General features: G+C 42.8%; 2 protein-coding genes across 5 annotated transcripts in view; one reads left to right on the top strand and one right to left on the bottom strand.

The window, feature by feature from the left end:
• LOC129820966 (M-phase phosphoprotein 8-like) overlaps window positions 1-10634 on the bottom strand; it is a 64682-nt gene extending 54048 nt beyond the window's left edge. Inside the window, exons 1-8 of one of the 4 annotated variants that reach the window (XM_055878132.1) lie at window positions 10320-10634; window positions 7373-7534; window positions 6184-7215; window positions 5960-6047; window positions 5414-5662; window positions 5055-5177; window positions 4841-4929; window positions 218-2525 (exon numbers count right to left, since the gene is read on the bottom strand). In XM_055878132.1, the coding sequence (XP_055734107.1) occupies window positions 218-2525; window positions 4841-4929; window positions 5055-5177; window positions 5414-5662; window positions 5960-6047; window positions 6184-7215; window positions 7373-7534; window positions 10320-10409 (4141 nt within the window). In that variant the 5' untranslated portion in view covers window positions 10410-10634. The other 3 variants (XM_055878133.1, XM_055878140.1, XM_055878134.1) reach the window with 3 other exon arrangements.
• Window positions 10635-19562: 8928 nt separating this feature from the next.
• Window positions 19563-26495, top strand: sctr (secretin receptor). Its single transcript, XM_055878141.1, has 13 exons — window positions 19563-20103; window positions 20402-20524; window positions 21642-21735; window positions 22006-22109; window positions 23391-23500; window positions 23747-23879; window positions 24203-24356; window positions 24542-24602; window positions 24697-24766; window positions 24855-24946; window positions 25074-25200; window positions 25541-25582; window positions 25686-26495. The coding sequence occupies exons 1-13, from the start codon at window positions 19984-19986 to the stop codon at window positions 25848-25850; spliced, it is 1395 nt and encodes a 464-aa protein (XP_055734116.1). The 5' UTR covers window positions 19563-19983; the 3' UTR covers window positions 25851-26495.
• The last annotated feature ends 237 nt before the right edge of the window (window positions 26496-26732 follow it).

Below are 26732 nucleotides of genomic sequence, written 5' to 3'. Positions count from 1 at the left end.
CAGAAGAAAAGGATTCATGAACATGTGCCATTATCATATATTGTGAAGAGGAACAGAGCAAACACTAGAGTAATAAGTTGCCAGCTTCTCAAAAATGTAGGTCTAGTGAACATGTAAATGGCACAAAAACAGATTTTTCCACTTAATTGATCATTTAATCCCTTAAAACACAATGGACATCTTTCTCCAAATACCCGGTAAAGCAACTAATACTCACCATATGTAGGAGAAACAACCCTTTCCTCAGATGGCCCTGGAATTACCACTGGAACCTGATCCATTGCAAGCAGCAATTTGCTGATTTGTGCTAGATGTGCTGCGTTTTCAGAGAGCCTGTAGTACTCTTTATGGATCTGGGTGTCATGTCCCAATAACTTTGCCACCTGATCTAATTCACTTTCATTCAAGTTTAGTATTTGGGAATGAATAGCAACCTCTTTCCTCACTGTCGCATGGATCAGACTTTCAGGATTCTTTGCATCACACTCATGTGCACACTTCCTCAGACAGTCAAACCCTCTGATGTAGCTTGCTGCATCCAGGCTACGTGCAAAGACATAAGGGTTGTCCTTTGACACACCAACTTTGTCTCTGTTTGCAATAAGGATCTCAAGAGATGAGATCATCCTCTCTGTTAGTAGGACTGGCATTTTCCTACCATTTTTGCCTTCTATTTCCAACCTGGTTAATTTGTCGTCACCAAGCTCCTGCTCCAGCCTTGAGAGGTTATTGAAAATGTCTGCACTAGCTGGAGCTTTCTTCCTGTTTGTGTACGTTTCCAAGAGCATTTTCGCAACCTCCCCTGTCCTTTTTCTGTTGAAGAGAGCTATTTCTGCAAGAAGAATTTCATTGAGCTTTTTCCAGACAGTGTTGGTGGGGTTCTCCAGCAATTCTTTCTTCGCTGTGTCCTCTGCAACCTTGAGAAACTTCTGAAGTTTGATCAAATCCTCAGTTAGTGAAGACACATCAACTTCATCACACTGAGGGACAGCGCTGAGGGATAGACCGGAAAAACAGTTATTCCAATCGTTTTCAAGTAGTTCAATGAACCTTTTGGCTTGTTCCTCTGCCTCAAGGTCCTCTGTCATACGACTCTCCCCAAAAGCTATTTCAGTAGCTCTTTTCAAGGAATAGCCAATCTTTAAAGCAAGAGATGGGGTCTTGTACCTGTCGGAGGCAGGGTCATGACCACTCATTTTCCTGGCAGCATGAACGGCCAATTTGAATTTGGATGGTACACATACTTCATGCAAGTATTGTACATCACAGTCCATCTCATTTACATTAAGTACAAATCTAGCCAATTCCCTCATTTTTGAACCAATGTAAGTAAACTGTGACTTGGCATGACCATGCTTTGCAGATAGTGCATTGCCATATTTACATATCAGGGGATCATTTTTGATGTGGCATGAGATGTCATCTTGATTCATATTGTGTATTATTTCTTCACATCCTCCAGTAGAATAGACAGGCAATGGAACAAGTTGAGAGGACGCAGCCTGGATCCTCACTCTTTTTCCTCCCCTCGTTTCATCTTGTCCTTTTCTGGCATTACATGAGCTCTCATGCTTCCATAAATCAATTTTGTTAAAAAAAGCTACACAGTGTTGGCAGGGTAGGTAGTCACGCACAGAAGCACCACTGTAAGAGGGTATTTTCTTTGTCACAACTTCATCTCCACATTGAAGAATTTCTAAGTTGTGTTGATCGTTTCCTTTGTTACGGAGTTGGTCAAGCAAGAGAGACCTGATTTTGGAGAGTTCTGGGAAGCTGATAGCATGAGCAACAGCTGCTTCTTCTGCGTGCATCCTTTCTAAATGTCTTGCAATTTTGTGGTGTGGTTCATTGCAATACGGGCAGAAGTACTTTTTGTCCAATTTTCCCTTATCATCATCATCATCTATCGTACTACATGCGCTGACTGTCATTTTTGTGCTGGAACGTAAGCTTGACCGTGTACCTTTCCGTGGCGCAAATATTTTGCGGCAAGTCTTTTTAGCTTGTGCCGTTTTTGGAGGGTACTGCTCATATTCATCCTCGCATGAGCTTTCTGCATTAGATGGAAGAGGATCTGACCCACTTGGAACGTTTGAATCAAGTCTTTGTCGTTCTACCTCATCACCAGAACTGTTTTCGTGAATCTCATCACCACTCAAACTGCTTTCCTCAGCACCCTTCTTTATGTCACATAAAGTATTTTCCACATCCCATGACGTATTATCTTCAACACATGAAGTCTTCTTTTTATTGTGTAGAGAATGTTTCTCTTCCCTGTGTAAATGATTCTCTTCGCATAGAGGAATCTCATCTTTGCAAAGAGAATTCCTTTCGCGGTGAGGATTCCTTTTGCGGTGAAGATTCCCCAGGCTGCGAGGATTCCCTGCTGCACATAAATGCTTCTCTTCATCACTTAATCTCTTCTCTTCATCACATGAAGACTTCTTTTCCTCATTTAAAATATCCTCTTCCTCATTTAAACTCTTCTCTTTGCCACTTAAACTCTTCTGTTCAACAGTGTATGCCTGTAAAAGAACAAGTAAACGTAAGATTCATAACTTATGAAAGGTTAATCTCATGATGCATTCCGTTTCAAATGTATGAAAAGTGGGACGTAAAACAAGCAGCTTCATAGCTGTTGGGAGTTGGTGTTTAACTTTTGTGGCAAAGAGAAATTAGGTAAACTATACCATCATACTAGACAAAGCTGGTGTCCCCTGCCCTGTTTCATACACAGAAAAATCTAAAATCGTGAAAACCTCATAGTACTGCTCATTGAAAACATGTACAGTACACATTGTGAGTCATTCAAATGATCGCCTAAGAGCACCTCAACAATGCTCTCAACTTTAATCACAGTCAAGCAAGAATCAATGCAATGGTTACACAGCACCAAACTGCGTGTAGACTGAATTCTTCAATAATAAAAAAACCACATTTGACCCATTCAAGGAATAGTTTATGGCTTTATTGTATTAAATCAGCGAACTACAACGTTTTGACATTGTAAATATGTCTGATGAGGAATTAATAATGTGATGTTGGATGAGATGCTGCATGGAGACGAGGAAGGTACAGAAAAGAAAACGCCATGCAACTAGGCTTCTAACCTAATTTTGCCAATGACTGTTTTGAATCCTCAATATATTCAGTATTTAGTGACCTACATGCAATGATGACGTTTGGTGGGTGATTTAAAAGTGTTTTCACAAATAGACCTGAATAAGATCCTGGAGTGTTTGGCTGCCTATAAAGATGCAAAACAAACTCTGGTCCAAATTAATTCTGGTACTTGCCCAACAGTTACAGTTGCAGCAGAACGTTTTAGACATATAATATATTCAGCAGGCCCTTAAAAACACTGATTGGTCCACACTAACACTATTGAGTCCTTATAAATTGTAATAATTAACAAAGCTAAATTGGACAACACAAACAAAATAATAATGTAACTGGGCAAGTAATATTAGCCTATGTAAATACATATTTTGTTAATAGAATACATGCTTATGTCAGTAGTTTGTTAAACTGTGAAGGTTTTGTTCGATTCATATTTAATTATTATTGTACACAAAGACAACTGTATGGCAAAAGCTGAAATGTGTTACTGGTATTGTAATGAGTGACTAAGGAAGGTTTTTTATTTTAGCTTTTCGGCTATTCATTGTCGATAATGAAGATGAGTGAAATGTCAGTGCTGCTATGTCCGCAGCAGTTTTACATGCTCTGCGGTGGTGCAAGAATACTTTTCTGAAGGCATTACTGTACCTGAGGTAAATGTTGTATCTTATAGCTTCTTGTGAACTTTGACCTCTTGCTCATCATGTTCTGTGTCTGTTAATGAGAAGATAATACCTGTCTGAGACCACTCTAGCTGCCTCCATAGTAACGTATGAAAATTCTGACAACTGTGCACAACAACAAACATTCAATGCAATATAAAGCTTGGATTTATTCATTGCCAGACCAAGTTGGCACAACAGTTTATTAGGTATGATAATAGGCAAAACATGTTTTTAAAGCGATAAACATTACATTTTACAAACTGCATTTTCCTATTCAAGCTTAACACATCTTTACAAAACAATCTGTAGCTCCATTGGGCTAAATTAAATAACTGAGTAGTTAAAGGGCATAATCTGCTTACCTTCGATTGCTTAGCGGTCCTCAATGGATACAGTCAGCAGGTACTGTAGTCGGATTCTCTTTCAATGTCCTGGTATTCAACCTCTGCATGCCATCACTGGCTCTCACGTTATATCCAATATTTAAACTGTTTTATAACTCGATCAGAGTGGCTAAGTTGATCCAGTTGTATCTATGTTTGAACCAGACTGGCTAAATAAATTCATTCTACACAACACATTTAATTAAAGCAGCAATCTGTAACTTAAATTTCCAGTCCTTTGTACTGTGCTTGCAGTCATTCTGGAATGAAAGTTACATATTGTGGATTTAATTGAGTAATGAATTATAGTACATGGCGCTGACATATATGCAATAGCTGAACATATGTATCAAAAGCGAATCTGTTGCCGCCCCAAGTTGGTTAACGTAAGTTTTTTGTTGGAAAACCCGAGAACAAATCTGAAGCGTATGAGAAGAGAACTGTGATGTATGTCGCAAAATGGTCCTCATTTGAATGAACTCACAAGTATAACCACACACACAGGCTACTCTAACAAAAGGTAAAAACATATTTAATTGATTAGTTGTGACTAGTTAGTGCTTGTACTGGGACTGAATAAATATGTGGAACAGCTGGGGCTCCCCAAAGACAGGAGCAAAGCAGGGGGGAGAATGCAGGTGAGAGGTACTCTCTTTGGAACATAGAACGTACCTCCTGGTCCAGATTGTAGTCCTCTTTGGAATTGAGTGCAAGTTTCACAGACATGTAATCCCCACTTTTCACTGCATCCCGCAGCTCACCTGAGGGACACACAGATTTCGCATCAGTAGTTGTCTACATCCATGTGTGGAAGAGAGAGTTCCATGTACAGCCGATGTTGAGAGACTGCTGGGAAACATGAGAGAGAAAGAGGGTATGCACTTACTGGGAGATAGAGGCGGAGCAGAAAGAATCTCATCCTCCCCGTTCAAATGTTTCTGAAAGTCCTCCAGTGTCATCCAGTCCAAGTTGAGGTCCATTCCAAGGTTAAGAGAGGCTTGACCTTTGTCTGTCAGTCACAAACCACATCCAATAGTACATTTAGTATTATTTCACATGGCCATTATGAGAGTCTCTATCCAGAAACAACCATTTGCCCCTAAACACTTGTGTAGATCTGAAAGGATTGGATAGGTGTAAGCAATAATGGTAGGTTTTGTAACAGACGTGTGTGTGTTGACTTTTCTGTGTGTGTGTCTGTGTGTATGTATGCATGTGTGTTTGTTTGTTGGTTCTGTGGCGTACCAAACTGCGTACCAGACTTGTCAGCGCTCTCCAAGGGGTCTTGATTGTCGTCACAGGCGATGAAGAGGCGTGGCTCGCTGTCCTCCCTCCTCCTCCTCCTCCTGTCATCCTCTTGGGTCCTCCTCTCCCAACGTTGTGCCTCCTCCCTCCGGTCCTCTCCGCCGAACTTTGACTTCTGGGCGGGTTCCTCCTCTGCCTCTGCCCTGTCACCAGTCTCCATAGCACCGGGGCTCTGACTGGGCCGAAATGCTGTTAGATAAGGGAAAATAAAAAAATAAAAAGGTGGCATAAAAGGGGTTCCTGTGTGGCTAAGTTTGTAGTTTGCAACGCCATGGTTGAGTTCGATTCCCACGGGGGACTAGTACGATAAAGTATGAAAATATATGCACTCACTACTGTAAGTTACTCTGAATAAGAGTGTCTGCTAAATTACTAAAATGTCAGTTACATTTTTGTTTATGTCTTGATTGAGTCAATATTTAGTGGCTGTGTCCACTACATTCAAAAAAATAAAAGCTTTTAAAAGACCCTTTTAATTCTTCTCACCGTCTGTATGTTTGGACTTATCTGTCTCTGGCTTCCGAGCAGGTGACTCCTTTGTCGGCTTGGTCCTTTTCTCAATTTTCCCTATGAGCTGAAATTTGAACATAAATATAATTAAGATTTTACTTGAGGCAGCTTAAGATAGCCAGTGGCAGGGCCCTCAAAGTCTATATCACCAGCGTTTATTTACTAACCCCGTACATTTAGTGCAGAACTGCTTGGCATACCTTTGGTGGTTTAGTGTTCTCTGTGGGGGTGGGCTGGTGGACCATCTGTTTGCGGGGAACACGGTCCTTGGCCTCGCAGTTCAGCAGGAACTTCTCAAACAGGTTAGTGGAGGCGGTCGGCTCCTTATCCCCAGCCACTACAACTTTAGACTCCTCCACAGTCTTGCTAGTGCTTGCCCCTGCACCAGAGGAGGAAGAGGAAGACGAGGATGAGGAAGAGGGAATTTTAGGCTGTGCAGGAGTGGCCTCGTGGCTCTTGCCCTTGGCCTTCTTGTGGACTTGGGCCGGGGCAGGAGTGTCGCTGGAGTCAGAGGTTGGTGTGGGCTCATCCCGGCCCTGGCTCTTGGAGGAAGTGAGGCTCTTCAGTTTTGCGAGGCCGCTTGCGGAGAGCATTGGCGACGAAGTTTCCAGTTTCTTGCCTTTCTTGTCCTGAAGTAAGTCCTTGATGCCCTGCAGCTTCAGTTCTGACTTACTCTTCTTATTCTTGGGCTTGTCATCAGCGCGAGACTTTTCCGTTGTGGTGGTATCATCTGTCTGGGACTCAGATGGCCCCTCGCTAAGCTCCTCTTCCAGAGGGGCGGTGGCCTCATCTTCAGTGGACTCCAGATCACCCCTTCGATCCTTCTTTTTCTTCTTTTTCTTCTTCCCTTCCTCCCCATTCTCTTTTTTTCCGTGCTTTCCTCCATCCTTGGCCTTGTCCTTCCTGTGCTTCTTGGAGGGCACAGGGGCTTCTTCCTCTTCATCGGAGTCAACAAATCTCTTTTTGGAGTCGGACATCTTGGTTCCGCGGCCAGGGGTTGGGGGAGGGGAAAGCTCCTCTTCATCAGACTCCGGTGCCGGACGAGGCCTGAAGTCCTCCTTGCGCTTGTCTTTCTTCTTTTTCCTCTTCTCCTTCAGGGGAGGTGCCTCCTCCTCCTCCTCTTCTCTGGGCTTCTTCTTTTTCTTCTTCTTAACATGCAGGTCTGTGGGCTTGTCAATATCACTGTCGCTGTCAGAGTCAGCATCGAACACATCACTCTTCATGGGCAACTTCTACAAAGGAGAGGGGATATTCACATCAGCCATTGAAAGTGATATTGGTTACTCGAAAGGTAGTTCATGTAACAGTCAGTCCTATAAAGCACTTTCCATTCCAGCAATTAGACTCGCCTTTCTTACGATGGCTATGATCCTTCTGGATGGGACTTACCATGCATTTCTTAGCATCTTGGTCTTTCGTGACCTTAGCCTCTGCCAGAGCCCTCTTGTAGCCCAGGAGCACCTCCCTGCAATCCTCCAGGTGGGCCTCAGGCTCCCACGTGTCATCGTCAGAGGAGTAGTTCTTCCAGCGAACGCGGTACAGTACCTCCCCCTAAAGACAAGGGCAAATTCAAGTGGGTGAGAGCAATATGGAGATTTTTTTTTTTTTTTAAGGTTCAGTTCTTTCACATCATTGCAGAAGATGAAGACTGACTGAGTGACTGTATTGGGCCTACACCTACTCATAGACCTCCTGTGTGTATAAAAAAGACCTAGAGTTTGTATTAAGTCTGACACATGCCTACTCAGACCTCTCCATCTGACACAAACACACATTCCGTTAAGCGGCTGTGTCTGGCAATGTGGCACACAGCCAGAACTCCCAGTCCCCTCCTTCCCATCCAGGGCACTGGGACACCAAAGAGAACCATTCACAGGGGACAACCGTTCTGACACTAGCTAGGTTTCCATCCAAATGGCGACAGATTTTCATGCAAATATTCTAAAATATGCATAAAAACAATACGCATTTTCCCACCAGAGATGTCTCCATCAAATGTACTTGTTGCAGATAAAAGGCTGTGCGTGATATATTGCACATAAACAACTTTGAGGTTAATTTCCAAAGTTAAATGGGTTTCCATCACATTTTCAACTCTACTGATCGTTTTGTCACAAACATGTTGCATTTTATAGCAAATGTGCACACTCTTCTATTGGCATGTGGCTCTAGTTCCCAGATACAGTGTGGGTAGGCTACCTACATGATGATATTATTTTGGACAAAAGAGATCATTTCTATTTGTCAAATGACAGCCAAGCATGATCATCATGTCACCAGAAGAGCCTAGATATTTATTGGAAAGAAGAATCAAGCTCATCATCGCGCACTTTCACCACCCTGTGAAGTTTATCGTAACTTATTTAATCTGTAGCCTAATAAACTGCATGCTTTCCTGAGTCGTAGTGGGAGGACCACAACATATCATGCGAAGCCAAATTTATTTTGATATTATATTAATATTAGCGCATAAAGGTGCTTCCACTGCCATTTCTCACAATTAATTTCTCACAAAAAGATCCCACCTTGTCTAGCGTATTTTGTTTTGTCGACATCTGGAAAGTTTAGACAAATTTGCTGTTTCCATCACTCCTGTCGTGACATTCTTTATCCAACATGTCCTTTACTCACATAAAAAGTTGGCTGAAAACCTGGTTACTTTGACAGTAGATTTTGCTTGTATCACGTGACTAATGTGTTCTGGTTCAAATGAGGTACACATGTGACTGCAACACAGTGCATGGCTGGTCGTGATTGTAAACAAAGCACAACGAGAGTCAGGTTTCTCTCCACCCGCCTCCCTCAGAGGCTTTGTTTTCCTTTTTCCCGCCCTCATACTCTCAGCTCAAAAGCAATTTAGATAAGAGGAACTGGCTGTGCAAGTGACTTCTTCACACACACCACTCCTCCTCATCCAATACTGCCCTCCCCTCTTCTTCCGGAACTCTGGAGGTTTGGCGGGGCTGGGTGTTTCACTCTGAATCGCTGTTGAGCCACAATCACAAGCCTCAGAAAATCCTATTTTTCTCCCATTCACCTAACACTTTCTCAATCTCACACAGATCAGACCTACACAAACACATTCTCTCCATTTACTTATTCACACAGATTGATTCTTGCTTGCACTTTAATAGAGAATCCTACTGCTTAATCACTCAGTGACACATGGCCCATGTTGTGTGACAACTCAGCAACTCTCCTCTATAGTGTAGTACAGTGATGTCACCAGACTGACATGTGGTAGCCAACTGTGATTGTCAGGGACCTATGCCAAACTCTGCCCCCCACCCCACCCCAAAGTGTGAACTTACCCTCATACATAAAAAAGCATTGGATTGGTGTAAGAAAAATGGTTGACTGTCTACACCAATTAGCATACCAGGTAAGTCAGTTGTTCCATGTCAACAAACTAATGTGTATGTACACTGCCATCTTGTCCCTTTAAAATCTTCTCTCCATCAATGAGAGAAGATTTGATGGAGAGAAGATTTGAAATAGACAAGATGGCGGTATACACATTGTTGGATTACTTCATGGTGCAAAAAAAATATGTAATTTTTAAAAAAATGGCGCATTTTCTAAATTCCAACCTGCAACTAGCCATGGAAGTTAATAAGACAGCGGTGGTTTCCAAGTCGGGAATTGTTTAAGTATTGCCAATTAGAGACTGGTCGAAAATGTCCTGCATGCCCTTAACACTAACTGTTAACGTTACCTAAGTATCAACGGCTATCCGCCAAACTGTAACAGCTAGTAATATCTTAATAGCTCTGGTCTGTACCATCTTATTACGTACCGTGGAAAATTTGCGTAATCGCTAATACGTCCAGCTATTTAGCTAGCTAACTTACATAAACATGTCTAGACTATTAGCTAGTTTGCTAACGTTAGCACTTTCCTAACCAACTGGCATAGCAACTTAACTAGCACATGTAGCTAGTTAGCTAGCTCATTAAAGACAATTACGACTTGGTTGTGCAAGGCTTAGTACAGAGGGTTTGTTGTATTTGGCAAGTCTGCGCAAGTGGGGCTGGCTGAAGTCCAGAAACGCGAAAGAATAACATCAGTCTGTCCGACCTTGGCCTAGCGCAAGGAGAGGGCGTCGTATGGGCAAAGTTGTGCAGCCATTTCAATTTCCTTTCAGTTGGCTAACTGTGCGTGGATATTTCAGCATTTCTAGCTAGCTATGTTGTCTATTTACAGTTTAAATTAATTAATCACGGTACCCGCTCATTGTTGTCACATTGTGTACAGTAGCTAGATAAAGCTAACGTTCAGCTAGATGGCTAACAACCAAAACTGCCGAGCAGTAACGTTAGCTAGCTAGTTTCGTTACCTCCTCCGTTCGCATGTCAATAATCCTCTCCACTTCGTACACATCTTCAACCTCGTCTTCGCTGTCTCCAGCCTCTGGCTTTTCCGCCATTTTATCGTTAGTTATAAACAATTATTCGTTACTTTTCTTATTATGCCTTAGCCGGTATTACAGCCAAGGCCGGAACTAGCTACAGTACAAGATGTCTATTTTTTCATTTACTTCGCTAGCCACAGTGAGTTTCTGCTACTAGCTAGCTGGTTAACATTACAGAGGGGGAGCTGATAGACTAGGTGAGCTGTCTGAGTAGGCGGGGGAAACTAACAGTGCATTTTCACCAGACGTGGCGTCAGCAGGAGAAGGTCCGCCCCCATTCATTCTTGATGGCACACAGAGAAATGTGCAGGGTATTGTGGGAAATGAGCGGCGAGAACCCGGCTAGCAGAGCGGGAGAAAAAGTTGGTGAAACATCTTTGATATGTTGTAATGGCCAGGTATATGTTCTCATTAACGTGGTATTTACACTGAACAAAAATATAAACGCAATATGTGAAGAGTTGGTCCCATGTTTCATGAGCTGAAATAAAAGATCCCAGAAATTTTCCATACACACAAAAAGCTTACTTCTCTAAAATGTTCTGCACAGAATTGTTTACATCCCTGTTAGTGAGCATTTCTCCTTTGCTAAATAATCCATCCACCTCACAGGTGTGGCATTTCAAGAAGCTGATTGAACAGCATGATCATTACACAGGGGCACCTTGTGCTGGGGACAATGAAAGGCCACTCTAAAATGTGCAGTTTTGTCTCAACACAATGCCACAGATGTCTCAAGTTTTGAGGGAGCATGCAATTTGCAATGCTTACTTCAGGAATGTCCACCAGAGCTGTTGCCAGAGAATTTAATATTAATTTCTGTATAAGTCACCGCCAACGTTGTTTTAGAGAATTTGGCAGTATGTCCAACCGGCCTCACAACCGTAGACCACATGTAACCACGCCAGCCCAGGATTTCCACATCCGGCTTCTTAACCTGCGGGAATATCTGAGACCAGAACCCGTACAGCCGATGAAACTGTGGGTTTACACAACCAAAGACTTTCTGCAGAAACCGTCTCAGGGAAGCTATTTTATTTAATTACATTTTTTGTTACTTTACCCATTTTTCCCCCCACAATTTCATGGTATCCAATTGGTCGTTACAGTCTTGTCTCGTCCCTGCAACTCCCGTACAGACTCAGGAGAGGTGAAGATCGAGAGCCGTGCGTCCTCTGAAACTCAACCCAAACAAGCTGCACTGCTTCTTGACACAATGCCCACTTAACCCGGAAGCCAGCCGCGCCAATGTGTTTCGGAGGAAACACCGTGCACCTGGCGACGTGTCAGCGTACACTGCGCCCGGCCCGGAACAGGAGTCGCTAGTGCGCTATGGGACAAGGACATCCCTGCAGGTCAAACTCTCCCCTAACACGGAAGACGCTGGGCCAATTGTGCGCCGCCCCATGGGTCACCCGGTCGCGGCCGGCTGCAACGGAGCCTGAACTCAAACCCAGAATCTCTAGTGGCACAGCTAGCAGGGAGGCCTCGGGGAAGTTAATCTGCGTGCTCATCGTCCTTACCAGGGTTTTGACCTGACTGCAGTTCGGTATAGTAACCAACTTCAGTGGGCAAATGCTCACCTTCGATGGCCACTGGTACGCTGGAGAATTGTGTTCTTCAAATCAAACTTTATTTCTCACATGCGCCGAATACAACAAGTGTAGACCTTACCCTGAAATGCTTACTTACAATCCCTTAACCAACAGTGCAGTTCAATATGAGTTGTTCAGCAGTCTTATGGCTTGGGGGTAGAAGCTGTTAAGGAGCCTTTTGGTCCTAGACTTGGCGCACCGGTACTGCTTGCCGTGCGGTAGCAGAGAAAACAGTCTATGACCTGTGTGACTGGAATCTCTGACAATTTTTTTGGCTTTCCTCTGACACCGCCTATTATATAGGATGCACCATGCCACATCTTTTCAGTCTCCTGAGGGGGAAAGGTGTTGTCGTTCCCTCTTCGCAACTGTCTTGGTGTGTTTGGACCATGATAGTTCGTTGGTGATGTGGACACCAAGGAACTTGAAACTCTCGACCCGCTCCACTGCAGCCCAGGCGATGTTAACGGGGGCCTGTTCGGCCCGCCTTTTCCTGTAGTCCACGATGAGCTCCTTTGTCTTGCTCACATTGAGGGAGAGGTTTTTGTCCTGGCACCACACTGCCAGGTCTCTGAACTCCTCCCTATAGGCTATCTCATCGTTGTCGGTGATCAAGCCTACCACTGTTGTGTCATCAGCAAACTTAATGATGGTGTTGGAGTGGTGCCTGGTCACGCAGTCGTGGGTGAACACGGAGTAAAGGATGGGACTAAGCAAGCACCACTGAGGGGCCCCGGTATTGAGGATCAGTGTGGCAGATGTTGTTGCCTACCCTTACCACCTGGGGGCGGCCCGTCAGGAAGTCCAGGATCCAGTTGCAGAGGGAGGTGTTTAGTCCCAGGATCCTTAGCTTTGTGATGAGCTTTGTGGGCACTATTGTGTTGAACACTGAGCTGTAGTCAATGAACAGCATTCTCACATGGGAAAGGGCTGTGTGGAGTGCGATTGAGATTGCGTCATTTGTGGATCTGTTGGAGTGGTATGCGTATTGGAGTGGGTCTAGGGTTTCCAGGATGATGGTGTTGATGTGAGCCATGACCAGCCTTTCAAAGTAGTGCTACAGGGCGGTAGTCATTTAGGCAGGTTACCTTCGCATTCTTGGTCACAGGGGCTAGGCCTACATCAAGATAACAAGCTAATATGCATTTAGTTAGCTGATGATATTTCACTTAGCTTTACAGTATGTAAAGTTGGCTAGCTAGCTAACTAGCAACTCATTAGCATACTCACAGTGGCCTGCTTTAGCTAGCGGGCATTCTTTGGGACGAAGCGTTGTCCAGTGGGCCATAATGATCAGCCAGTCATATAAAATATTTTTCTTCCAGAAGAAAGCCTTTTACTTTAGAATACAACATCCTCATCAAATCAATTGATCATAATAAATATGACCATAATAACCTAGGCCTATAGCTGCTGTCAGCTATCACAAGGTTTTTAAAGACCTAATGTATTATCATGGTCAAATATTACAGTAAGGGTCAGAGACCTTGCAGTGTGGTGCCAGGACAACAACCTCTCCTTCAATGTGAGCAAGACAAAGGAGCTGATCGTGGACTACGGGAAAAGGAGGGCCAAACAAGCCCCCATTCTCATCAACAGGGCTGTGGAGCGGGTCGAGAGTTTCAAGTTCCTTGGTGTCCACATCACCAACGAACTATCATGGTCCAAACACACCAAGACAGTCATGAAGAGGCCATGACAACACCTTTTCCCCCTCAGGAGACTGAAAAGATTTGGCATGGGTCCCCAGATCCTCAAAAGGTTCTACAGCTGCATCATCGATAGCATCCTGACCAGTTGCATCACCGCCTGGTACAGCAACTGCTTGGCATCTGACCTTAAGGCGCAACAGGCGCAGTACATCACTGGGGCCAAGCTTCCTGCCATCCAGGACCTATATAATAGGCGGTGTCAGAGGAAAGCCCATAAAATTGTCAGAGACTCCAGTCACCCAAGTTATAGACTATCTTCTTTGCTACCGCATGGCAAGCGGTACCGGAGCGCCAAGTCTAGGACCAAAAGGCCCCTCAACATCTTCTACCCCCAAGCCATAAGGATGCTGAACAATTCATTAAATCACCACCGGACAATTTACATTGACCCCCCCCCTTTTGTACACTGCTGCTACTCCCTGTTTGTTTGTTACCTCTGCATAGTCACTTCACCCCCACCTACATGTACAGATTACCTCAACTAGCCTTTACCCCAGCACACTGACTCGGTACCGGAGCCCGCTGTATATAGCCTCTTCATGTGGTGTTACATTCTTATGGTGTTATTTTTTATTAATACTTTTTATTTTAGTCTACTTGGTAAATATTTTCTTCTTCTTGAACTGCACTGTTGGTTAAGGGCTTGTAAGTATGCATTTCACGGTAAGGTCTACACTTGTTGTATTCAGCGCATGTGACAAATAAAGTTTGATTTGATTTGATATTACAGTAATGTTATTCACCATTGAATCCACTAGGTGGCATAACCAATCTTGTTTCATGTACCGTGCACCTAAACATTTGTAGGATGTGTGCACATTGCCTGCAACTGGGGGAGAATTTCAATTGCATACTTCACACCTCCTCTCTCCTCGCTTCCTTCCAAAACCCATTGGATGAGAAAGCCAGAGGTCCCTCCCCTCTGACCTTCTCTTCCTCTAATAGGTTTTGTGCAGTGGAGGCTGCTGAGGGGAGGACGGCTCATAATAATATATTTCCCAAATGAGAAAACCCCTAGGTGGTATATATCTACAACTGGAAGGTTAAGACAAGTTTTCCTTGCAGCTTAGTAGAACTTACACAGCAGGTTAGGAGAATTAACGTAGCAGGTTAGGATAATTATGGTTATGGTGAGGGTAGGGAGCAACACATCTGCCACGCTGATCCTCAACACTGGAGCCCCCCAGGGGTGCGTGCTCAGTCCCCTCCTGTACTCCCTGTTCACCCACGACTGCATGGCCAAGCACGACTCCAACACCATCCTTAAGTTTGCAGACAACACAACAGTGGTAGGCCTGATTACCGACAACGACGAGACAGCCTATAGAGAGGAGGTCAGAGACCTGGCCGAGTGGTGCCAGAATAACAACCTATCCCTCAACGTAACCAAGACTAAGGAGATAATTGTGGACTACAGGAAAAGGAGGACCGGGCACGCCCCCATTCTCATCGACGGGCTGTAGTAGAGCAGGTTGAGAGCTTTAAGTTCCTTGGTGTCCACATCACCAACAAACTATCATGGTCCAAACAAACCAAGACAGTCGTGAAGAGGGCACGGCAAAGCCTATTCCTCCTCAGGAAACTAAAAAGATTTGGCATGGGTCCTGAGATCCTCAAAGGTTCTACGGCTGCAGCATTGAGAGCATCCTAAATGGTTGCATCACTGCCTGGTACAGCAATTTCTCGGCCTTCGACCGCAAGGCACTACAGAGGGTAGTGCCTACGGCCCAGTACATCATTGGGGCTAAGCTGCCTGCCATCCAGGACCTCTACACCAGGCGGTGTCAGAGGAAGGCCCTAAAAATTGTCAAAGACCCCAGCCACAGACTGTTCTCTCTACTACCGCATGGCAAGCGGTACCGGAGTGCCAAATCTAGGACAAAAAGGCTTCTCAACAGTTTTTACCCCCAAGCCATAAGACTCCTGAACAGGTAATCAAATGGCTACCCGGACTATTTGCATTGTGTTTTTTTTTTTCTTTTTTTATGCTGCATTCAAATGCTCATCTGAGCTTCCTAGTGATGTCGGAAATACAACTTAATTTTGTTCATGTGCTTTTTGGTCAGACCAATTCTTCAACCAATAAGATTTTAGCTAGTTTAATAATCTAGGTAAAATTATTTTTAATAAAGTTAGCTAACTTGCTTAAAATGTACAATATATGTTCAAACAAGCTACATTAGCCAAACAATATTGTAGTTGTCCAAAACAAATTTGTTGTCATCTTTTGGTTGAAAAGGTAAAAGGTCAGTGGTGAGACATCACAACTCGGCAACTCGGACAGCAACATTTTCTCAGAGTTTCTCACTTGTAATTCCAACTTGGAGGGTCTTTCAAGTGAAATTTCCCACTGAACTTCCGATAACTAAGATAGCACGTGAGCGCAGCATTCCACACCCCATGATGTGTTTATGGGTCCACACTGCCTTCACGAGCCACTGACAATAACACCTGCATCTTAATTATACTGGCCAACAGACTAGCCTACCAGACCTAAATTTACCCTTTACATTTCTATTCTTTATGAATATACGGTCATACTTTTTAAAAGCCATAGGCCTTTTTAATGGCAGATTATTTGCCAGTACCAATGGTACCAGCAGTCAGTAGCAGGTTTACACAACTTCCTCACCCTCTATCATTCATCTCACCAGTCAGGCTGGTGCAGGTCATCTACAGGTCACCTATAAGTCACCCATAACTGGTCTCAGCTGGACTGAAATGTCAGAAGCAAAACAACAACTTGTTTAATAAAGTGAATTATACCAACTGTAGGAAATCACTCAGGAAGTTTGTTACGTGTCCTCAAATATTCAAGATTATCATCTGGACATTGAACCAACACACAGATCACAATCAAATGATGTTATGATCGGATGGCCAGTGGGCTATGGACTCTAAACATTGTGAGTAACAACAGGTAATTTCAATTTCATCCCCCTGAAAAGATAGAACAAATATTATGGCTGAACTCAAATGTGCTGGTTGATAAAATACCTGTATTTATGGGAAAGGTGTTTAAAAATTGTATTTTGTTCTTAAATGATATTGTAATGGTAGAGTTATGTCCTTCATGTAGTTATCAGAATTGTACGGGAAGGTCTGCTCAATCCAAGAGTACAACCAATTGATTACAGCATTGCCCAAAAATGGAGGAGGTGGGTGGCAGCGGGAGGAGGTAGGGAACTGGTCTGTCTGCCCAATATAATGGATCAAAACTGGTGGAGGAATAAAAATAGCATAAATAAGAAAGTATACCAGTTTCATTTGAGGACCAGGATGTTGACAACTGTACCATACAGATTGCAAAATAGTTGGGAAGAGATTTTTGATGTACCGATTCCATGGTACAGGGTGTATGAGTGGATATATAAAACAACGCAAGATTCAAGACTTCGTGCTTTTCAGCAAAAATTATTATATAGAATTCTTGCCACTAACAAAATGTTGAATATTTGGGGCATAAAATCATCAAAGCTCTGCAGATTTTGTTGTGAGCATACAGAATTAATAGACCGTTTATTTTGGTATTGCCCTCAGGTAGCCTGTTTTTGGTCTCAGGCTCAGGAATGGCTGAAAATGCATAGCATTGATCTAAAATTGACCCTAGAAATGGTACTGTTAGGAGATCTGGAGAGACCGGGTCAATCAATTACTAATATACTAATACTCTTAGTAAAAGTATTTATCTTCAACACGCAATCTGTAGATTCTATTCGATTAGATAAATTGAAATTGTACGTTAAACATCATAGCATAGTTGAAAGATATGTGCTGCGTGGAAACATGAAGTGGGTGGCCAGCAGAGATAGATGGGATGGGCTGAAGGAAGCTGAGGGTTGGTATGTGGAATTGGAGACAAGTGGGAGTGGAGTTGCTGTGTGAGAGAGAGAATGATGGTCAAAAGATAAAAGAAAAAAAAGTCTAAATAAAACATAATAAAAGTACATTTGAATTACACTAAGTGGCAGTGTTTTTACAACTAATGCCGGTTTGCCTGAGGCTGATGCCGTGCAGGTGTTTGTACACATGCATATACACACACTCTCATTCAAATAAACACATACAAGAACACACACATACATGTAATAGTGCCAGACACGCACACAAACATATACAGTTGGCATTGCTGTTATGATTTCAGTTGGCCTTGATGTCCTTTGTTTTAAATATTTGTATTTTTTTCATTGTTGTTTGCTGTTTTCTTCTGTCTTGTCCTTTTTTCTCTTTAGTTCATTCTCTTGGTTGTTGGTGCATTGAGGGGTTCTTGGGGGTGGGGAATGGAATAAAAATTTATTTTTATTTTTTTATTCTGGGGGGGACTGTGGGAGGGGTCTCGAATGGTTGAGGGACAGCTATTGGGGAACTGTGGGGGGATCTTGGAGGGTTCGGGATTCACAAGATTGCGATCATGAAAAAGGAAACTATGGCATATATTTTATATCACTATCATGCACACGCACCCTCACACGTAAGGATGGCTCTGTTGCGGAAAGACTGATACATGTTTGATAGGGTCTTGATGCTGTATTGTTTGTCCTTCATGTTCTAATACTTTAATGTTACCTCTTCCGTGTGTTTCTTTGTAATAAATCATTTTAAAATAAACAAAAAAATAAACAGGTAATTTATCATTTGGTTGGGCAGGTATGGTTACAGTGCAATTGTCTTCTGTTTACACTGGTCATTAGGCTTTGACACTTCCTCATACACTACGCTAAAAGTTGTTGACCCTAACCACAGATATAGAATCAGGTTAATTAAACATTAAATGTTGGAAAAAATACCTGACCCTATATAATATCAGTGGTTTCGAGCAAATGCCAAACTCTCAGGCTATACTCCACTTGGAGGTGCAGAAGACCCAGGCAGCCACTTCCTCATACCAGCAGTACTCTCCCTCTAGATGGATTTAAAGCTGATCTGCAAATTATCTATATATTGTACAATGGAAAAGTCCACAATATGGCTGTAGAAGAAAGGGGCAAGTGACTTTGTGGTTTTTAAAACACATATTCCCATGTTTCTTCTTCCTCTAAATCTAAACCACACAAAGTTTCAGTATTCTGATCTTTAGATCCAGGGTTCAGCCCCTCACACATACCAAACAGCTTTTACAGATGTAGGATCTTAGTTTAATCACTCTTGTTGCTGGGAATGTTCTTGCTTAACAGGAACTATAAATGTGTAGTGTATCTGTGTTTTTAAAAGGCTCCTAAAGTTTGTAATTTCCACTTTGAAATGTCAGACTTGATTTGCTCTATCAAAAACTGTATCAACTGCTACAAAAATGTCCATTAATTATAATCCACAAAATAATTTACTTTTCCTGTTGCTGCAGGATTTTTTTCTTGCTGTAGCAGACTGTCTCAAATTAAGATCATACATCTGTAAATTAAACCAAAGCCCTTCAGTTAATTGTCTCCAGAGATATAACAATCCTAAACCAGTCTTTAAGAGTGGAGGCAGACCCTGAAGGGATCTGATTTATACCGGTCCACAGCTTTACCAAACACCCAGCACCATGTTCCTTCTGTCCATCCGCAGTATTCGGCCAGAAAAAAAATCGATTTGATCTTAATTGACCCAGTGAGTCTAGATAACGCTGACATGCTTGTTTATCCCCCTGGCAAGCCTTGTGCTGCTTATCATACATGTACAACAGCAAACACTGCAGAGATGTGATACCAGGTGACACTTTTACTACCCGTACACTTCACTGTTGTGTTTTGTAAACACCACTCAGAGGTGTCGTATGGGTACTATAAGGTGTGTTTGAGCGAGTTCGAGTGCGGTGGACAGGCGCTGAGAGTCAACTGAGAGTTTACTTTCAGGATTTATTTAAATGTTCACATGAGATGAAATTAATATGCCAGAGACAGAAACAGTTCTTTAGAATGTATATAAACTACAACTCTGGTAGGATAAAACGAATTATACAATTTGGAAATTCAAATATTTAGAATTTAGCAATTTCCAGGTAAAATAAAACCTGTATCCTAAATGGATGTGACCAGACAGTGACAGCCGCGCGCAGTGAGCAGTAGGCGGGGTCTACAGAAAAGGGATTATCTATTTTACGCTGCATCTGAAGTTTACAGTTTTGTGTAAATCAGGGTTGAGATAACCAGGACAAGACACTGTCACCTGCTTTCAGGACTTAGGCACCGAATAACTCTCTGCTTCGGTCAAGTAATATTCCTGGAATTTTCTATTGATATATTTTTGTCCAGGTTACCATTGCGCACCTGAATTGTCCCTCCTAGCGGATTTCGTATATATATGTATATTTGTTTATTTTATTTCTCAGTTTGTCTTGGCAATACCATAGCTGCAATGAGGATAAACAGACAATTGCATAGGTTTGTGTTTATAGCAGCTCTTCTCGACTTCTCTTCCAATGTGAGTGATATTCAAATGTGCTCCAATTCCTCCTAATTATTTGATAATGAATGGATGTGTGTATATATCATGATCATGAAATGGAAAATGATAGTAGCCTAAACTATAATTGTCGCTGTCTCAACATAAATTCCTCTGAAAATGCAAAATATTATTCATTGTATTTTTAAAAGTTTAGTTTAGGGCGAGAGAATGACATGCAGCACATTTTGATAAAGGCATATGGCTATACCCTTTCTAAATCGAAAGAAATATACTACAACACAGAATGCGATGCCGTTTAAAATCATGTTTGAAGGTGAAGGCCATTCCTCCAGAATGTGACCCGGACTACATCTTACTCCAAGATGAGTTGAGCTGCTTCAAGGATCTGTTCAAGATCAACATCAGCCAGGCTGACTCTCAACAACCAGGCAAGTCAGTCATTCTATGGGCATCATGTTTAGCCATTAATGTAATCTACACAGAGGAAGAAAAGTTCAAAGAGGGGCCAGGAAAACAGCTTAGATAACAGCACATCCGTACACCACAAATCACGTCCAATGAAGAGGGAGTGGTGATGGAGAGTGATGGAGAGTTTTGGAGGCAGCAGTGAGTCTACTCTGGTAACCAGATCAGCCAAACGCTTCTCTCCTCTGCTATATGTGGAATCTGGTGGTCTTAGTGCCCTGATAAACACATATCTGTGCTGGGAGCCCCGGGGTCATTAATATGGGAGGCCAAGCAATGTTCTTTTACCCTTTATTTTAAGGCTAGTAGCATAACACATTGGCTTATTGGATTTAGGATGCTGAAAACCTCATGTTACCATGGTTTCCTGCTGGTGAGAAGGAGAGAAGGCTGTGAGAAATACAATGCAAATGGTTGATTGAAGTGGTTAGCACTATCACACAATTGACATTTCTGATATTCCATTTGGCGAAAGAGTATGATTTGCCCTCAGATTGGCTTTAGGAAGAAAACAATTAGATAAAACATTGGACAGACAGACTAAGAGAGCGATACCTAGTCAGTTGTACAACTGAATGCATTCAATTAAAATGTGTCTTCTGCGTTTAATCCATCCCCTCTGAGTCAGAGAGGTGCAGAGGGCTGCCTTTATTGACAGCCACGTCTTCGGCAGACGGGGAACAGTGGGTTAACTTCCTTGCTCAGGGCAGAACGACCTTGTCAGCTCGGAGATTCGATCCAGCAACCTTTCGGTTTACTGGTCCAACGCTCCCACCCGCCAGGCTACCTGCCGTCCCGAGAGAGACAGATAGAACACCTGTCCTTTTCTATCTCTTCCACTTCCACAGCCCATATGGTACCTGGGCCTAAGGGTTGTCAGACAAGCCAAGGTGATTTGGCAAATGGATGGTGATTTTAGAAAGGGACTTTCTATAACAGTAACAAGAGGCATATTGTGCTGGCAGCCAAATGTGTCAGGATTTGTGGTATACTGTGAGAGCGATTTAATTGTTCAGCCTCCCTTGTGGAATGAATGAAGAGAACCTTTAGAATACCTGTGGATGACACCCATTATGTCTCCTGTAGAGTGCCGAGGTTTGTGGGACCACCTGAACTGCTGGCCTCATGCTGATGTGGGAGAGACTGTGTCACAGCCATGTCCCAGATTCCTCCACACCACAGGTATGCCCACATACATGACTAAGCATTCCAAGGACACCTTAACAGTTACACATTAGAACATCATCAGACACATCCATATTCAAGGTTGATGATTGTAAATGGCTTTTGTATGTCAGGTATTATGTAATGCCTGTGTAGTTTAGGCGTTATTACAGGATAAACAGTATCCCAGCGGGAAAAAGCGGTTGCAATGATGGGTAATGGTCAAGATTGTAAAATAACGTTATTTAGATCTATTCTTTAGCAAACCAGTGTTCGCTCCTCTCACAGGCAGAGTATACAGGAACTGCACAGAGCACGGCTGGACTGAACCGTTTCCTCCACATGAGATAGCCTGCGAGTATGCCTTTGAGACCTTCACCTTCCCTTTTGAGGTAGGATGATGTGATTCGTACCTGGTTCCACGAGGTGGCTAAAGGCGGCTTAGCCCCTCAGTTCAGTTTTAGTTTTATGTCTCTATTTAAAAATAGCAGTTCAAATTATTGAGTGACTGGTTGGGCATGTTCTAGTTAGTTAAATGTTGGGTAACTCAAGGGGAGGCTGTATCTGAGGCTGGTAGACCCCACCTGTGCTTTATTGGTTAAGATAGGTTTTGCCTGATGAGAGGCTTTTGCTTTAGAATGCTGCCATTTTGAAGTCAGAACTTTGTATAGCCTGGCCTATTTGTAAATTTCACCGTCATCTTTGAAATACCAGCGCTGTGTAAATAAATCTAACACTCATTTGCACCTCTACCTGCCTGCCTCCTGCTGAATCTTTGTCCTAATGACTGCTAGAAGGCCATTATTTTATGCTGATACAGTGCAGAGGAGATAGGCTATGGATTTCGCGCCAACCTGTCACTTCAAAAGTGCTCAATGATCTCAGAGTCTCTGCATTTGAACTTTATGTTTATTGTGGTATAGCGTGATATAAGCAGAATTCTGTGGGATATGTCCCTCAGGAATGATGTGAATCCACAGGTGTGCTAAGTCCCAATACTCTTTAATGACCTTATATCGTGTTTTTCCTCCCTTAGGATCTGTTCACTGAAAATACTGTATAGGTTAAGCATTTTGATAGGCTGGCACTCAGTTCTTCTACAGTGGTGCATGTCTTTTTGGCAATATCATCAGCCTGGGCGAGAGTCAGTGGATATGGGTGCACAATAAAACCAATGATTTGATTTGATTTATAACATTTCAGTGTCCTGGGGTGAAGTAAACCTATTATTATTATTTGTAGTAATTTAGGAACAGATTATGACTGAGTGTTGTATTTGGACTAGTTGCAGGTGGAATAAAAGAGTAAATCACAGTGTGAAATGTTCTGGTTCTGCTCAGAACTCCTCTTCCCAGTCTGTTCCGAGTGGTCTTCCTGCTGGGTGGACAGCAGTGCTTAACTACAGTGATTTAAGAGACAGATAGTAACGACATGGTCCAAACCCCCACTCTCTCTTTTTCTGTTCGGCCAGGACACTCCGTCCACCCTTACACATCTCTTTCTTTCTTTCTCTCTCTCTCACTCTGACTAGGTATCCCCCTTTCCCTTTCCCTCTCTCTCTCTGACTCTCTTTCTCTAATTCAATCGCTCAAAGTCCCAACTCATACATTCATAAACTCAAAGTGCTTATAATATGCCCTTTTGGATGAACAGTGTTGTTTCTGCTTCCCCAGGCACCCAGGTCCCATGGCTACTTCCTCTATGTGCAAGTCATGTACTCGGTGGGCTATGCTATCTCTACTGCGTCTCTTACCATCGCCACTGCCACACTCTGTCTGTTCAGGTGAGTATAGTTGGGGGCCGTCCAAGTGATTTATACTTGTAGTAGATAATAAATTGTTCTGCTCATCCCTTAACATTAGGAATGACTTTTACCACTTCTCCATTTGTCTAAATTGCTTGTCTATGTCAACTGTTTATCTTAATCTGCTGTCTTCACTGTGTCCACTGCATGTACAAGGGTCAATGGATGAAATTATGAATGTATGTATTTTATTCTATCTCTCTGTGTCCTTGGTCTTCCCCCAAGGAGGCTCCACTGCACCCGTAACTACGTCCACATCCAACTGTTTCTCTCCTTCATCCTCCGAGCCACCTTCATCTTCATCAGAGATGCTGTGCTCTTCGCCTCTGATGACCACTTCCACTGTGACTCCTATCCGGTGCCTACTACCAATCACTATTAATCCCTTCATAACATTTATTACCCAGTGACTCCTAATCACTGACTGCCACCCAGTCAATCACCCAATTACTAAACCAGACAATCAGACCATAATTATGTTCAATCAGCCAGTCAATCAATACAAAAACTTCAAATCACGCTTGCAATCTCAATTTTATTACGTACATGCATTAATCATATAACATTCATCTATATATAGAAACCCCTTAGAAGAAGAAGACAAGGCTCACTCACGTCCTCCCCTTCCGGTTGAGTTGACTTATCCTCCTGCCTGTCTCGGTCCTCTGTCGTCCTCCACAGGTCAGCTGTAAGATTGCAACAACGTTCTCCAACTACTGCATCATGGCCAACTACAGTTGGCTGCTGGCCGAGGGACACTACCTGTACAGCCTGGTCAGTGTCTCCCTCTTCTCCCAGAAGAGGCACCTCAGGTGGTACATCGTCCTGGGCTGGGGTAAGCCTGTTTTACTTTAGCAAACTTAAATTAACAAGACTGAAGTACAAGTTTGCTAAAGTAAAAGATTATACCATTGATTTTGGCTATGTACATCTGTCCACTCAATTGGACTGTCTGGGAGCTCTGACATCATCTATTTTCTGTCTTTTCCTATTCCATTGTCTGACTGTTTGCCTCTACAGGTTCCCCAATGGTCGTTATAGTAGCCTGGAGTTTGGCAAAATATACCCAGGAGAATGAAGGGTAGGTTATGTCTGTATTCAAGTATCTATGTAATAATGCTTACATGCTCCACACATATAGTGTGTGTGTATTCTCTCTCCCCCTGGTTTTAAAGGTGCTGGGAGAGGAGGGGACACGAGGGGATCTGGTGGATTCTCAGAGTTCCTGTTCTCCTCTTCATCGTTGTGAGTTCTGCCATAACCTTTGACCCCATAAGCTAATTTGTGATTTTCTGTTAGTCAGCACCTCACTCAAAATCTGTCTCTTACGCAGGTTAACTTGCTGTTTTTTCTGAGTATCATAAGAATCCTGGTGGCCAAGTTGAGGACCCAGGAAATGCATAGAAATGAGTTGAACCAGTATAGGTGAGTTACATATATATATATATTTTTTTTCTTATTATTTTTGACCAAAAGCTATTTAATACCTACAGAATAAAACACTTTTGTCATGTTGATGATATCTTATGTACTTGTAAATATTTATTTTCAGGAGGCTTGCTAAGTCCACCGTTCTCCTGGTATCTCTCTTTGGTTTGCACTACGTCCTCTTTGCATTCCTCCCACATAAAGTCAGTGAAATATGGAACTTTATCGAGCTGGCTTTTGCTTCCACTCAGGTACTGTAGTACCTGTATTGTACTGTACTGTACATACAGTACATCCCTGCTACAAACTTTCAGTATATCTACTTTTTGGTATACAGTGAGTAAAAAAACATGTTTTATTGTCACACACCAGATAGGTGCAGTGAAATGTGTTGTTTTATAGGGTCAGTCATAGTAGTATGGCACCCCTGGAGAAAATTAGGGTTACATCAACAGATTTTTCACCTTGTCAGCTAGGGTGTGCGAACCAGCGACTTTTCGGTTACTAGCTCAACACTTTAACCGCTATGCTATTTTCCGCACATTTAGTTTAGTTTACTTAACCCTTTGTCTGTGCTCTGTCCTATTCTAGGGGTTTGTAGTAGCAGTTCTATACTGTTTTCTGAATGGAGAGGTAAGTTGACAACCACACAGTCAATGTCCAGTAGTAGATTATTGAGGATAGAGAGAGGGGATTGGCTGACCCTGGCTGTTGACCTTTGACACCCTATCCCCAGGTTCAGTATGAGGTTCAGAGGAGGTGGAGGCGATGGAGGCTAAAGCAGCATCTACCTGGGGAGGCCAGGTGCCAACATGGCTCCATGAGTCAGAGTGTAGGGGCCCATACCCAGGTCTCCTTCCTGACCCGGGGACCCTCCACACGCCATTCTAGTCTGGTGTAGCACATCCAGTCACTCCTCACTACCTATACTGTAACTACGAGGCTTTGTCAATGGATAGGTGCCATGTGTGTTCCACAGTCTATCTGTGACATTCTGACATTCCTGTTTGACTCTTGAAGGATGAGGCCTCCTTTTCTTTTTTTTTCTGTTGAGTGTATATGATCTTTGACCGGCATGGCATTTAGTGACAGGACTGGATCTTTGGTTGTGGGGTCAAAACGCTGACAACCTTTCTGTGCATGGGTTTGCTATTCTGACCTTTCCTCATCCTCACCTGCAGGCACACATGGCACACACACTGCATGACTATCAGGAATGAAAGAGACTCGTGCCTGCACCTACCTATTGTACAATTGTCAATATGACCAGGTATTCTAAAGGACCATGTGGACATGCTTCATTTTATTTATTGGCTTTCTAACATGTATATTCCAAGTGTTACATACGATATGGGTATGTTTAACCATGAATACAAGAGCTGTTGTAAAGTTTAAAGGAATTTGTGTGAATGTGTTGGTGATAGTTCATAGAATCAATTTAACCATGCTATGTTAGTTATATTACGTGTACTTCACACAGGATCAATGATGGTACGACTTGATGGCAATGAGAAGATCAACTCTCACAATAAATGTCATAAATGTATTTCAAAAGTCATTATCCTTCCTATCTCTTACTGGGCTGTTTAATCCGTTACCACTGGCATACATCCTGTAGCTATGAGGCCAAGGGGTTAAAAGGAAGTTACACATTAGTTACTACGCTCAGTGTAACTAAGAAAAACATATGTTGTAAAAAAAAAAAAATCTGCACAATCCAGAGCTGTATTTCCACAAAACAATGCAGATGATTTGACTGCATATAGACAGGCAGACGTCGTTG

Source organism: Salvelinus fontinalis, chromosome 23 (assembly GCF_029448725.1).
Source record: "Salvelinus fontinalis isolate EN_2023a chromosome 23, ASM2944872v1, whole genome shotgun sequence".
NCBI classification, from domain to species: Eukaryota; Metazoa; Chordata; class Actinopteri; order Salmoniformes; family Salmonidae; genus Salvelinus; species Salvelinus fontinalis.
Note: the sequence above shows the minus strand (reverse complement) of the source record. Positions and strands in the feature narration are given on the sequence as shown.